At 39.8% G+C, this 12,500-nt stretch overlaps 2 protein-coding genes across 8 annotated transcripts in view; both read right to left on the bottom strand.

The window, feature by feature from the left end:
* Window positions 1–3,661: 3,661 nt before the first annotated feature.
* On the bottom strand, window positions 3,662–5,995 carry dap1b (death associated protein 1b). Its single transcript, XM_063888441.1, has 4 exons — window positions 5,794–5,995; window positions 4,648–4,744; window positions 4,433–4,496; window positions 3,662–4,291 (listed from the first exon to the last, which is right to left on the bottom strand). The coding sequence occupies exons 1-4, from the start codon at window positions 5,861–5,863 to the stop codon at window positions 4,175–4,177; spliced, it is 348 nt and encodes a 115-aa protein (XP_063744511.1). The 5' UTR covers window positions 5,864–5,995; the 3' UTR covers window positions 3,662–4,174.
* A 2,199-nt stretch (window positions 5,996–8,194) lies between these two features.
* The window catches only part of pkp4 (plakophilin 4), a 68,276-nt gene continuing 63,970 nt past the window's right edge, over window positions 8,195–12,500 (bottom strand). For 5 of the 7 annotated variants that reach the window (XM_063887965.1, XM_063887966.1, XM_063887963.1 and 2 more), the window contains 5 exons: window positions 12,116–12,233; window positions 11,870–12,010; window positions 11,579–11,692; window positions 11,035–11,099; window positions 8,195–9,190 (listed from right to left, as the gene is read on the bottom strand). In XM_063887965.1, coding sequence (XP_063744035.1) covers window positions 8,945–9,190; window positions 11,035–11,099; window positions 11,579–11,692; window positions 11,870–12,010; window positions 12,116–12,233 — 684 coding nt within the window. In that variant the 3' untranslated portion in view covers window positions 8,195–8,944. The remainder of the gene's footprint in view (window positions 9,191–11,034; window positions 11,100–11,578; window positions 11,693–11,869; window positions 12,011–12,115; window positions 12,234–12,500) is intronic. The other 2 variants (XM_063887967.1, XM_063887968.1) reach the window with 1 other exon arrangement.

Here is a 12,500-nt window from a genome sequence, read left to right as displayed (position 1 = left end):
TCATCTGTGAGGGAGGCAGGCAGGAACATCAACAGAGGGCAGGGAAAAACCAGGACAAACTCCCCCCTCCTTCCTCCTCCTCCTTCCTCCTCCCCATTCTACGTGCATGCCTCATGGATACGACAGGATGCTAGAGATCCAAGATTATTAACTGTACAACTGCAGGCTACAAGCTTGCAATTTAATAGTGTTGTCCAGAAAAAGTCACAAAATCCCCCTTTATAAAGTCTCCAAAATCGTTCAAAATCACCTGAACTTTCCAGGATTTATTAATTCAGTTAGCTGCTCTATTGTGATTTCTTTAGTGCATTAAAACACAATTGTTTATAGGCCTACTAAGTTAAATAAAATCCAAATAAAACTTTTTACAAGGTGAACACTTCCTAGGAATTTACAGGCTAATAAAATACCTGTGTAATGCTCATAGAACTGACAATTACCTTGAGATGCACTTAAAATCTCAGAAACAATTTGTAAGTGAGCCTTGTTGCTCATATGCTATCATGTGACAAATGTAGCATGGGCATTTAACTCCCAAATAATATTGTCACTCATGCACACACATGCCGAATACACACAGTCATTTACTAATTTCACCAAATCTAGTTGGGGAGCAGTGGGCAGCTACTTTACAGCACACTGGTGTTTGTTACAGCCCCTTGGTCAAGGGCCCCTCTGAAGTACACAAGAGGAGAAGTGGCACCACTGAGGTACTAGTCCAGACTCCTTACTTGATCATATTTGTGTCCTTTTCAGTCCCTAACTCAAGTCCCCATGGACGATGGCTACTACATGATGGTTTAGTACTCAAATTTGATAAACAAAATGAGATGAAGTGGGAAACTTCAAACAGAGGTAAAACAATACAAATAAACATTTACACAGGTCGTGTACACTTGTTATTTTGTTGTTTTACACCTGTTTCCATTTTGGTCAACAATCCACTGCTAATTAAGCAGCAATACATTGATAACAATTTTAATAATTTGTACAATAGTCACTTAAACCAAATGAAGATTTGCTGCTTTTTTAAATTACATCATTGGATAAAAAAAAATAAAAAGTGTAATGTAACATTGATATCTTTTCATTTGTTTATCAAAACAAGTTGTTTCGTCCTATAATGCAATTCTTTTCGGCTATTTTAGATTAAATACTTTATAAAGGAACTTTTACTCCATATTTCAGTCCTTGGCATGATGTTATTTGCTACTCTCTAGATTAGGTTTAACACGCTACATATAAGAAGTTCATAAAACATGATGCATTACTACACGAAACTACCCAAGGGTATAAAAACTTGGCACCACCTGTACAGGCTATAACATAAAAATGCTGCTTTGCATCAAAAATGTATCGCTCCGAATAAGGCCAGCCTTTATAAAGCACTTTTATTAATAATAAATGTTGCTGCCAATATCACTATACTTTTCATAGCCTAAATACACATTTGAATGTGAAACTTTGAATGGAGTATGTACATTGTGTTCTTAGGTAAACAGTCCAAGCACTGTTATTAAATGTTGTTTATACCTCTGAATCTCAGCCTCCTGCAGTTGTCATATGACACATATCATGATGTTTCTTAATTGAAATGTTATCTGAGAGGGTTTAATGTTTTCACCATGCTGGTATATAAGACTGGTAACAAATATTTCATCAGCTTGAAAAGTGAAAACAATTGCTTACCACTATTCAATACATTGCAAAGATTGTTCCCTGCCTGGTCTGTCAAGCTAAGCTCACAGCATGTCTTAGTCTATGGTGACCTCCTGAGGGGACAGAGTTGTATGCAGCTTGTTGCATGTGCAAAGCCATGTTCAACAGATATTTAATGTCATACATACAATTATGTAATGTGTTTTTGCCAATATAGATATGTGAACAGAATAAAAGTGGTAAACCAGCATGCCTAAAATTGTAAGTTGGTGATAAGAGTTCATTTTGGGGCCGCAGCCCACATCTTCTCAGTCATCCCACTCCTCTGTGTGAGGCAATGTTATACAGTCGGTGAGCAGTGCTTGCTCAGCAGTGTGGTGGGCGTCACAGGGTCAGTGAGGCCCTTCAGATGGCGGGGAAATGGGCAGACACTGGCAGGGAAATGCACCAAGGCTGCAAGTCAGAAGACCACCAACTGCTCCTCTCCTCAAACAGAGCTGCAGACGTCTCTGAACTTCACATACAGATGGCATGAAAGGCATGTGTGAACAGCATGACCATCACAGAGAATTTAAGGTCGGCCCATTGTGTCTACAAGGCTATCTGTGAGTACTTTGTTAGCGAACAAACAAGCTGACATTGTTTGTGTGATTTCTAATGCAAACAAAAAGGGCACGTATTAATGTGGTGACATGAGACACACATACAACAGAACAGAAAGCTCTGGCATCGAATTCAACCAGTACGGGGGTTAGGGGAGGAGTTTTTGTAATTGTATTTACAATCTAGCAGAGATTTTTATTTTATTGAAAGTAGCTTAGACACAAAGCCACATGCAGTGCCCAATGGTCAAGTAGCTCCCTGTTCGAATAAAATTAGAAGGTTCATATTGGTTTATTTTTTTATTTTCAGCTGTGTAAAGAAAATGTTAAACCAAGCAGTCTGGCTATAATTCTTTGACACTGTATTTTAAGTTAGCGGAATTATGCTCAGGCTCTTGGTATTGTGCGTGCTGAATCTCTGCCACATTTTCATGTATTACTGGGACAATTTTAGCAGAACTAAAAAAGCATACAGATGAGGTTATTGGAATAAATGTACTGTATGCATATAACTTTTGTGGTGTTTTTACTTTATATTCATTTGTGATAACATAGCTGAATGCAGCATAGCTGAATGCAACTATGACTTAAATTGAGTCTTTACTGTATGTATTCTGCATGTGCTATTATCCTGTCTTACTTGATAACATGAGATTATCTCAAAATGTTAAAAAAAAACATAAAATGTTAACCATGTCTTTAAAGTTCTGTGGTTGACGACCTTAAAAAAAAACTTCTTTACAGTGCTTAGTTGTTTATCGTGTTGTTTAACGTCTTTCAGCATGTCTTCAGGGTTTATCTTTTAACACAAACAAGACATGAAAGACAAAAAAAACTGAGACCTGAAATGTAAGCGGGCTGAGGAATGCATTATCCAGTTAGCCATTCATCTCTTCAGTCTTCCAAATAATTTGCACCACACCCCAGGCCTGCATTAATACATTATCCAGGAAAATGATTAAAAACCCAGGAAATCACTTGCCCGTCCGCACCACCAGAACCTTAATGAAACATAAGTGTTGTCACTTGTTTTGGAATGAGTGTTTAAGTACAATATGGATTTGGTTTTAAACATTTTCATTTAATAAAACCGTACCGTCCTTTAACTGCTGCCATCACGAGGACATTTTTTTGTAGTAATTTGCCCTCAAGCGAGGCTGTGAAGGTTCTGCAGTTCTTGTTGACAGACAAGACCTAGCTAGCCCTTATGGGAATTTCCTAAAATGTTTTCCATTCACATCCTTAACTGTGAGTAACTCAACATTGAAAGCGTGATACAAAAAGATCTCTTTTGACCAAGATGGACGTTTTGTTTTTTTATTAACTGCAGCATCTTGTTAAACTAGTTGTTGAAATGCACAGGTGTATGTATAATAGTAAATAAACACTTGAAAACCAGAGAAAGTTGTAAATGTTTAATAAACTTAGTTTGGTAAAGTACACAAAGGTCCCCACGTTATAAACATTTATAAACTATTTGCTGCCATCTAGTGGTCATTGCTAAGTACTACAAATACACATTAAGGAAAAATGAGATCTGCAAACTAGGAATGCCATGCGATTTTATTTTATCTTCCAAATCTAATAAGTGCCAAGCAATACAAGGTTAAGATTTAATTGAAAAAAGAAAAAAAGTTTGAAAAACCCTCACATTAAACATACCGAACACCATCAACAAGGAAATACAAAAGCATCTCTCTTAACACTAGCAAAGGCACATTAAATGCTGGTTTATACACATTCTCGCACAGCCTAGAAAGTAAACGAAGAGCTCGACGTAATCTTGCACTCCATTAACACTGACACTTTACAGATAACCTGTCAGCCCTCTCAATTGTCTAACCCTTCATGTTTGTCTTTCACAGTTGACTGGACATGGTTCCCCTCTGGGGCCAGTCTTAAACAAATGTTGTTCAAAACTTCCTCGGCTGCTGGATGCAAAAGGACCGGGGGGAGTGGGGCTTCTCCATTGCAGGGCGCACCTTGCCGTGCCTCACACTCACTGGTGTCTCTGGAAAGTCATGGCTCAGCTGCAAAAAAACATCAGGCAGGTGTTTATTACACACATGACTCTATGGCCTGAGGCACTGCGTCTAATCCAGTTTGCACAGCAGGAATGAACTTGACACGCACAGTAAGAATCTGCTTTTTACAAAAGAGTTTTTGTTTACCTTGTCAAGAGTTCCTGCCAGAAGAATACTGACTTGTTGCATTCTGTTGGAGGTGGCAAGGGACCTGTTGAAAGATCACAGCATTTCAATTAGCCTTAAAAAAAAATATCCTGCACAGTGTTAACATTATATTATGCGAAAGCAACATCCATTGCCGTTTCCTTGGAGTTTACACTTTAAAGTCATAATTATACAGATGCATAATCTCAGCCTACCTTGGTTTATCAGACCTCTTGCTCTCTTTCTCTGGAGTCCCATGGGTGGCACTGTCATCCAAGCCTTTCTTGGCTACCCTTTTACCGCCTGCCTTAACTATTGAACCAGAGAAGACAAAAGTTTAAACAAATTTATCCCCCCAAAAAATGCCCCTGGAATTCCCTCTTCAAAACAATCTGAACAAACAAACATGTAATCTGAACATTTTAAATTGCTTTAAAAAAACACTATACAGATTGTAGGGGGGGGGGGGGGTCATTGCTTGGGTCTAAATTGAGCAGCAGACATCTTAAAAAGTGGGGTTCAGGGAAAAACTCTGAAGAGTCAAAAGAGGAATAAAAGCAGTGTTTTATTCTTACAACCCCTAAAAACTTTTCTGCTTTCTATTTTATTAGACTTTTAGAAATCGTTAAAATTGCCACAAAACCAAAACCCCTTCTTGTTCAACTATTCAGAAGTCACGCCCCACACTAATCCATGGACCGTGATGAGGGTGGGGGTAGTCGAACTACAACACTACGATTTCCTGTCAAAAAAGTCAGAACAGCAATGCAAATCTGTACGACTTTAAAAGTGAATATGCTTAGAGGGCATTGTGAGCATATCCCCATTGATCGTGTAATGCTCACTAAAACGGTAAAGAACAAAAACAGGGTTGGCTCAAAGAAGGGTTACACATGAAACAAAGGGACCGATTACAAAAAAAAAAAAAAAAAAAAACCTTAAAATATACATTTTTTTTCCGATAGTCAAATTGCTTCTTGACGGTCTGTTTGCACCGCGTGGTTTAAAATGCATGTTATTGTGCACACATTAGTGTTCAGTGATTGAGAACACGGTGTTACTTTCAGCAGGGCCTGCCTCCAAAGAATGTGCGTGAGGGGGAACAACAAGCAACGCACGTTGGATGCAATGATCATTTACCACAGAAATCAACGAATCGATTGGTTTCCCACGATAATAATTCAATTCACAAACCCGCATATCACAACGGGATGTAAAAGAAAGAGCATAACAAACATGTTACTCAACGTGTGCACGGGCTCTCTTACTGCGTAGAGCAGCGATACACAACAACGCTTTTGCTGAATGTAGTAAAAAAAAATCCTCCGCGCATCGCGAAGTCCATGCGAACAACAGTTTACCTGCAGGAGGATGTCCACCTTTCAGCAAAGGAGCCTCTCTCGTCCCAGATTTGGATAGTTGCTGCACCATTTTCGAAACTTTCTGCAGAAAAAGCAAAGAAAGCACCTAACTGAACGCCCACCTCGTTGTTTTTATGCTCAAACAAAGATGACGTCTACAGGAAGCACGCAGCAAGAGAAACGCCCAATTTTTTTGTTGTTGTGATGTTCAGCTTTGACTAATAAAGCCAAACTGAATACCCTCATATCGATCCTTAACTTTCAAGTAATTTTGCAGATGTTTTTGCGCCTCCATTGAAGTTTTCCTACTTTATTTTTCTTTCTTAGTTTTATTTTGAAAATCTTGGCAAAAACAGTTCTTTTACGGCTCTGAACCCGTGGAATGTGCAAGAACAGACAACAGCATGACAAAGACAGGAGCATTTAAATACATTCAGATTTGATACAAAGCATTTTTCATAAACACATGTTAAAAAAACGAACTTTGTTCTTCGTAAGGAAACTACACAGTTCTTCTTATAAACCATTTATGGTAATCTGTTGGTCTTTACAGGTGTATATATTTATTTCTTCACAGATTACTGTTAGTCTGTGCATTTAATAAACTGTAAAGTACCTCATCATAATTAAAACTGTCACTCAAGTTAATAACGAACTCCTAAGAGAACTCCAACAAGTCTAAGAGGAGTCAGGAGTCAAACACTGATGTTACACTTGTGTGTGCGTATTCAGTGTATAAATCCAAATAACCTAATTTGACTCAAAGTCTGCTTCAACACATGCAAATAAAACAAATCCTTTGTGTCTCTTATTTCTTCAACATGACCCGTTACTGGCAAAAGATTACAACCTGCTCATTAAAATAAGTGAGGCTTACACCACACTAGGGTCAGTTAAAGCCATTTCTTTGTCAACAAGCTCAGGTTTAGCTGATTCTCTGCTGCTTCATTTGTGGATAACATATGTAATGTGTGTTTGAGCGTCTGAGGTGGTACAGTATGTGCTAAGTGCAGAGGGCACTTAATGTACATCATCAACTTTGGGAGTTCCAATGTCCCTGAAAGCTCTAGTGTTACTGTGTTTGTCGAGTGGTTTGTTCTACCTTCACAAACACATTTGTTTGGGGATAACAGCAACACTAAAGTACAATCCTCAAGCCTGTGCTGCTTTGTTACCTGATCTTGATGCCCTATCTGGACAAAGATCCCTGAGGGTATTTACAAGACCTTCATCATTTCAGTTTGGTGTTCATGTGTTTGATCCAGTTACCAGACAACAATGGGCAAGGTTGAATAGAAAACACCTCTATACTTTGCACAGGGAGGGTTTAATATGTAACCAGCAGAAAATATGTTCAGGTCAATCCTGAGATGGACGAGGAAACTGTCTCTCAACAGACAAAGAAAATATTTAACATGTATATGTCATTTCATTTATTGTATACTGTTATTTCCTCTTATAGAGGGGTGTGTGAATGTTCGGAAAGTACAACTAGTTCTGCTGTGTTGCTCCCCTGGCTCTCTCCTCTGCAAAATCATTGGCTGGTGAAGCATGCAGCTGCAACCAATCACAGACCGCCTCTGGCAACAGTCTGAGGAGCTGTACATCTTGTACTCTTGAACAATTTGTTTCGACAAAGTGTTGCATTACTATATTAACTCATACCTTTACTCCTTGAAAGAAAGAGGGGGGAGCTGCAACTGTACATTATAATCTTTCCTCTGGGTGGCAATGTTTTATTTGTTTGTGTTTTGTCGCTCCTACTACAGGGATGGTTGTGGATAAGAGACGGTACAGGGGTCATCAATTGGAAGGTAGCCACTGCAGCCATTATGTGGAAATAACCTTTGGGGAGATATTGAAGGCAAAATGTATCCGAATAGCATAGTAACCAGTGTGTAAATGGGTTGATTCTAACTTGTATTGTTAAAGTGCTTTAAGTGGTTGCAAAGAATACAAAAACGCTATTTAAATGCAGTCCTATAATAAGACTCCTGCTGCCTTGCTGATTCAACATTGCTACATATAGGGGCGTGGTTGATTGTTCTTTTTTACAAAAAACATTTAGTGATTGTAAGCATGATCACAACTTTATAAAGAGGTTGATGTCACTTCCCAAACGTCATGATGGATACATTACTGACTTGCTTTCCTTGATACTTGTGAATGGTAACATTCTGAACATGCACTGAGAATAATGTGTGTGTATGTGTTAAGAGGAAAGCTTTTACAGAAATCTGCACATACATGCTCATGCAGACATATTATACACAGATTTATGAAACACAGAGGTAGGCTCATGTTGGACAGGATCTGCAGAAACACTCATTTAATATTTTTGGCTTATAAAATGTGAAAGATGTGTTTTCATGCCTTTGAAAAGAAGCAATGACACCACGTGTAAAAAACAAAACTGACCTTTTTTATTATTTTAGCGTGGTTGTGTTATGATAGATCTTTGTCCACACGTTTTTTTCATATATTTATATATCTATAGAGATTTAACATGGCACAAGATTCTTTTTTCAAACCAGTGCTGATGAATGTAAACCAGGTAACATGTTTTTTTCTGTATTTACAATAAAATGAAAGAAATGTACAAGACTCCATGGCATTACACAGCTTCAACAATAAGTACAGATACAATTTGATCCCTCTGTACAGTCTAACATCATAAGTTCACTGTAATTGTTTTTTTTTGTTTCGTTAACAGATATGAGTTCATGATCCATTTTGGCTTCAGCACATACACATTCCCCATCTTGACTCTTACCGCATACCCTCTCTCACATGACACATCTTCCCCCATGCTCTCACAGCTAAGATTTTCATAAAGAAAATAAAACTAACATCTAGACAGAGCAGGACGCACGTCTCCTCGCTGTAGTGTAGGGTATCACCCCTCAACAGATTTCATCTTCCTTCTACTAAATAAAAAATAACTTAAAAAAACATTCCTTGATTTCCTTCTTTGGCACACATTCCATCTTTCCATCTAACATTGCTCAGTTGAACTCACCCTCCACAGGCACGCATTCACTTTAATACAAACACACTTATAGCCAAGTTCATGAAAAAGTTTGTTGGTTCTTTTGTGCTCCCCCCCGCTTCTGCTGTGGGGTGAGGACGCCCCTCAGCAGCATCTCCGGACCTATACCCAGGAGTCAGGAGAGCCAGGGTACTGCTCTGCCCTGTAGGAAGGCCTCCGTGTGCTGGCGTAAAAGTCCACATAGTTGGTGGTGGATTTGAGTCCGTGAGGCTGAGAGCTATAGTCCGCTGTGGGCGGGTAGGTGATCGCCTCCTCTAAGTAAGGGTCGTCAAAGCCGTGGGGATGCTGCAGATACATTCTGTACGTATCGTAGTTCCTCCTTCCTGGCTCCTCTGTATAATACACAGGCTGCAAGAAATAGAGAAAAGTGGGCTATAATTAACTGATTTTCACTGGTTCAAAAGGCAACACTTACTGTCTTCAAAGTTATAATCCTCATGACAGGGAGTCAGATAATGAAATTGAATACTGTTTTTGTTCCTATTAAGTCTTCAGTGGTTGCAGACTCATGATTCCTTCACACTAACAAAATGATCTATGTAAGAAATCAAGTGTGACTGTTTGTCAGGTGTTGCTAAATTTTAATGGGAAACATTTATTGATGAAAGACAAGTTTTAAGGGCATTTTAATCTAAAATGCTGAAGTCTATATTTAAAGGATTGGAGTACTCGTTCACTTTCAAGAACACGTTTTTTTTTCATTCCTTGAACTTGTTGACAAGATAATAGCGCATTATTTAATGTCATCTCAGCAGTTTCTGAAAAATGCACTACTTTCTGGCTGTACTTCTTTTTTTTCTTAAAAGACTGTAAGCTAATCAATCACCTTCCAGCCCACACGACTCCAGCCACAGATGCAACAGAAAGCTGCCTCAAGGAAAATGGGAGAAATCCAGAAGATAAATTGAATTTGTCTTAAATAAATGGGGTGATGACTGTACTCATGCATTAACTGGTCTAAATGTGAAGGGCAAATCCCCCCCCCCCCCCCCACACTCCAATCTCTCCCCTCATGCCTCCTTATACTGTGCCTCTAATCTGAATGGGCACACATGGATGTGTCCCGCAGTGACAGGTGCCTGAGACGAGCCCGGACCATCCCGATCCCAGCAGTCACATCCACTTTGCTCAGACAATAGCTGATGAGCTGGGTCATTCCCAGCATCGCCATTTATCCGCGGTGGAATACGCGTCAGTCTCTTTGTATTAGTCAAGAGGGGTGGAAGAGCCGGTCGTCCTCGCCAGGTTGATACAGGCGGTGGACAGCTCTCAAACAAGGGCCTTGTACTATCACTACCTAATACCTTCGGAAGAAAACAGTCGTTTTGGAATGTGGTATCACACCTAGTTCTCTTGTCAGTCGAAGGCATGAAAAAATTAGTCGACCGTCAAAACAAATTATTAATTTTACTTAGCTGACCCTTTTATCCAAAGGAACTAACAATAAGTATAATGAACGTAGAGATACAAACTTAGAACAACAGGAAAAGTGCAGGTGTATTTGCTTCAAATTAGCTTAATCAGTGTAAGTGCTGTTGCAGAGAAACTCCTTCCAGTATTTTGGTGCAAGGATAGCAAACAGGCGTGTTTTTCTTGCAGTGAAGGAGTAGCAAATTAATTGACAAGAAATCCAATTCATTTAATTGTGTGTCAGTCATTTGTCAAGCAACAACGTCACACCGTTTCCTGCTCAGGCTACTTTAGTGCCTTTATTGTGCCTTTAATTAGATATCTTTATAAAGACAAAACAAGCCATTAGAAGATATCACCCTTGGCTTTGGGAATTATTCATGCATTATTCACTATTTTTATCACATGAAACAATCATCAGTTTCAGCCCTAGTACCAAGAATCACTCGTTTTTGATCCTTTTAAACATCTACCCACATTAAAGTATTATCGATGCCTCACTGACAAACCCTGTGCGGTACCTTGTAGTGCCATATGATACATGTGTTATTGCTATGTTTGTTATGTAACTGCAGGGGGCGCTGCATGATGTTCTCTATATATCTTTCTCTAAATTATTCTCTATAAATAAAGCAAACGTACTTTTACAAATACAGTTCAATTTGCGTTATGGGAACAATCTCATACTGGAAAGCGGCAGCGTTGATGAGCAGACAAACCCAAGGCAGATATAAGTGAAGCCTCTGTAGAAAAAAACATTTACGCAGAATGAACATATTCACCTGTGTTCTCCTGGGCTCCTCTCTTGTAGGGGATGGGTAGAAATATGGAGAAGGCTTTCCAGACCCTATTAAAAAGAAAAATCAGTTCAGTGGGATGCAAATACAGTTCCTTACAGATCAGTGAAACAGTCGGCACTTCCCTGTTGGGAAAATGTCTGTATTTAGATAGAGAAGGATCAAGAAGTGCTGCGCTGAGAGAGAAACAACACCAAATCACAGAGCTGGCTTCTGCTGCTCTGTTGTTTACATAGCCCATGGGATGGGTATTTTCGTTGGCACTATCCAACCTGTGGAATCCTGAAACTCCAATTTTCTATGCAACGCATGGATTGCTGAGGCTGCGGCTCATTCTGTTTACTCTGCACCCCCCCCCCCCCCCCCCCGGCTCCCATCAACGAGTGTAGGCTGGCAAGAGCTTTCATTTGGCTGTAGTATGTCTGTACCCACTCACTTCCCCTGTCTGCATGCTGTGATTTTCTAACAAAAGGCACCATTGTGGAGTGTCCACCACTGTCAGGCCAGCTCACTGTACTGCTGTGCATACCGGCTATGAAGTCCTCTGAATTAAAATGACTGTCTGTCTCAGGGCTGGCAGGCTTTAGTGGAGGTGATAAGCGGGAACTGTCTTGGCAGGGAGAGGAGACGGCCATGGAATCAGCTTGGAGTGTTATGAGGGATAAAAAAGATAAATTACTGCACGGACAGGACCAGAAGACAGCCTGTGACTACAGTCTGCTGCAGATAGTGGACGCTGTGTATGTATGGTTTTAAAGACTAATAATATGCAAACTGTATGGACCTTAAATAGCTTTCACATGTGTAAATTGCTTAATACCTGTATACTGTTTTTTATGGATACTGTTGTCCCCTTGGTAGTTATAAAATTGCATAGTTGACTGCGTTCTCTGGTAATCTCTGATGGTGTCTCTATGCTCTTTGATGCCCAGCATGGCAGGAGACGACGTGGCGCTGGCAGCTGCAAAGAGAAAAACACATTTTTATAATACATTCCAGAGGTTTTCCTGCTTCACTGGCGGAGTCTATTTCTATCATGCTGGGTCTGTGGGAAACTGGAGCCTACCATGGTGGTTGACTGGGGACATCTGAATGTTGCTGGTGGGAAGGGTCGGCTGGGACTTGAACCTGTCTCTTTCAAGTGTTGACACAGGAGTGAGGAAATGGTTTTGGTTCCATCCATCCTGATAGGAAGAAGAGAGCGAGGAAATGTGGTGGTTTGAATAACTAGAGCAGTGGTGGATTTTTTTTTACTCTTAAAAAATGACTTTTGATTGGTCACAGAGGGAGTATTTGTTGTGTCCTCAGTAGGGTTGGGTATCGGTTGGGTTTTATCCGATACCGGTGCCTACTCGGTATTTTTGAAACGGTTCCGGTGCCGAAACGGTTCTCGAACCGGTACTTAAAAAAACCAAAACGCACACACGTTGTCAAAAAACAAATACCCTTTT

Source organism: Eleginops maclovinus, chromosome 7 (assembly GCF_036324505.1).
Source record: "Eleginops maclovinus isolate JMC-PN-2008 ecotype Puerto Natales chromosome 7, JC_Emac_rtc_rv5, whole genome shotgun sequence".
Classification (NCBI taxonomy): Eukaryota; Metazoa; Chordata; class Actinopteri; order Perciformes; family Eleginopidae; genus Eleginops; species Eleginops maclovinus.
The sequence above is the reverse complement of the archived record's forward strand: the minus strand, read 5'-3'. Positions and strand labels throughout refer to the sequence as shown.

Bases quoted from the DNA above. Each gene is read 5' to 3' on its own strand.
- dap1b (XM_063888441.1), bottom strand. From the start codon at position 5,863: ATGGTGCAGCAACTATCCAAATCTGGGACGAGAGAGGCTCCTTTGCTG. The intron at 4,497-4,647 runs GTAGGCTGAGAT...ATCTTTCAACAG, and splicing joins AAGAGGTCTGATAAACCAAG to GTCCCTTGCCACCTCCAACA. The intron at 4,292-4,432 runs GTAAACAAAAAC...GTTTTTTTGCAG, and splicing joins TGGCAGGAACTCTTGACAAG to CTGAGCCATGACTTTCCAGA.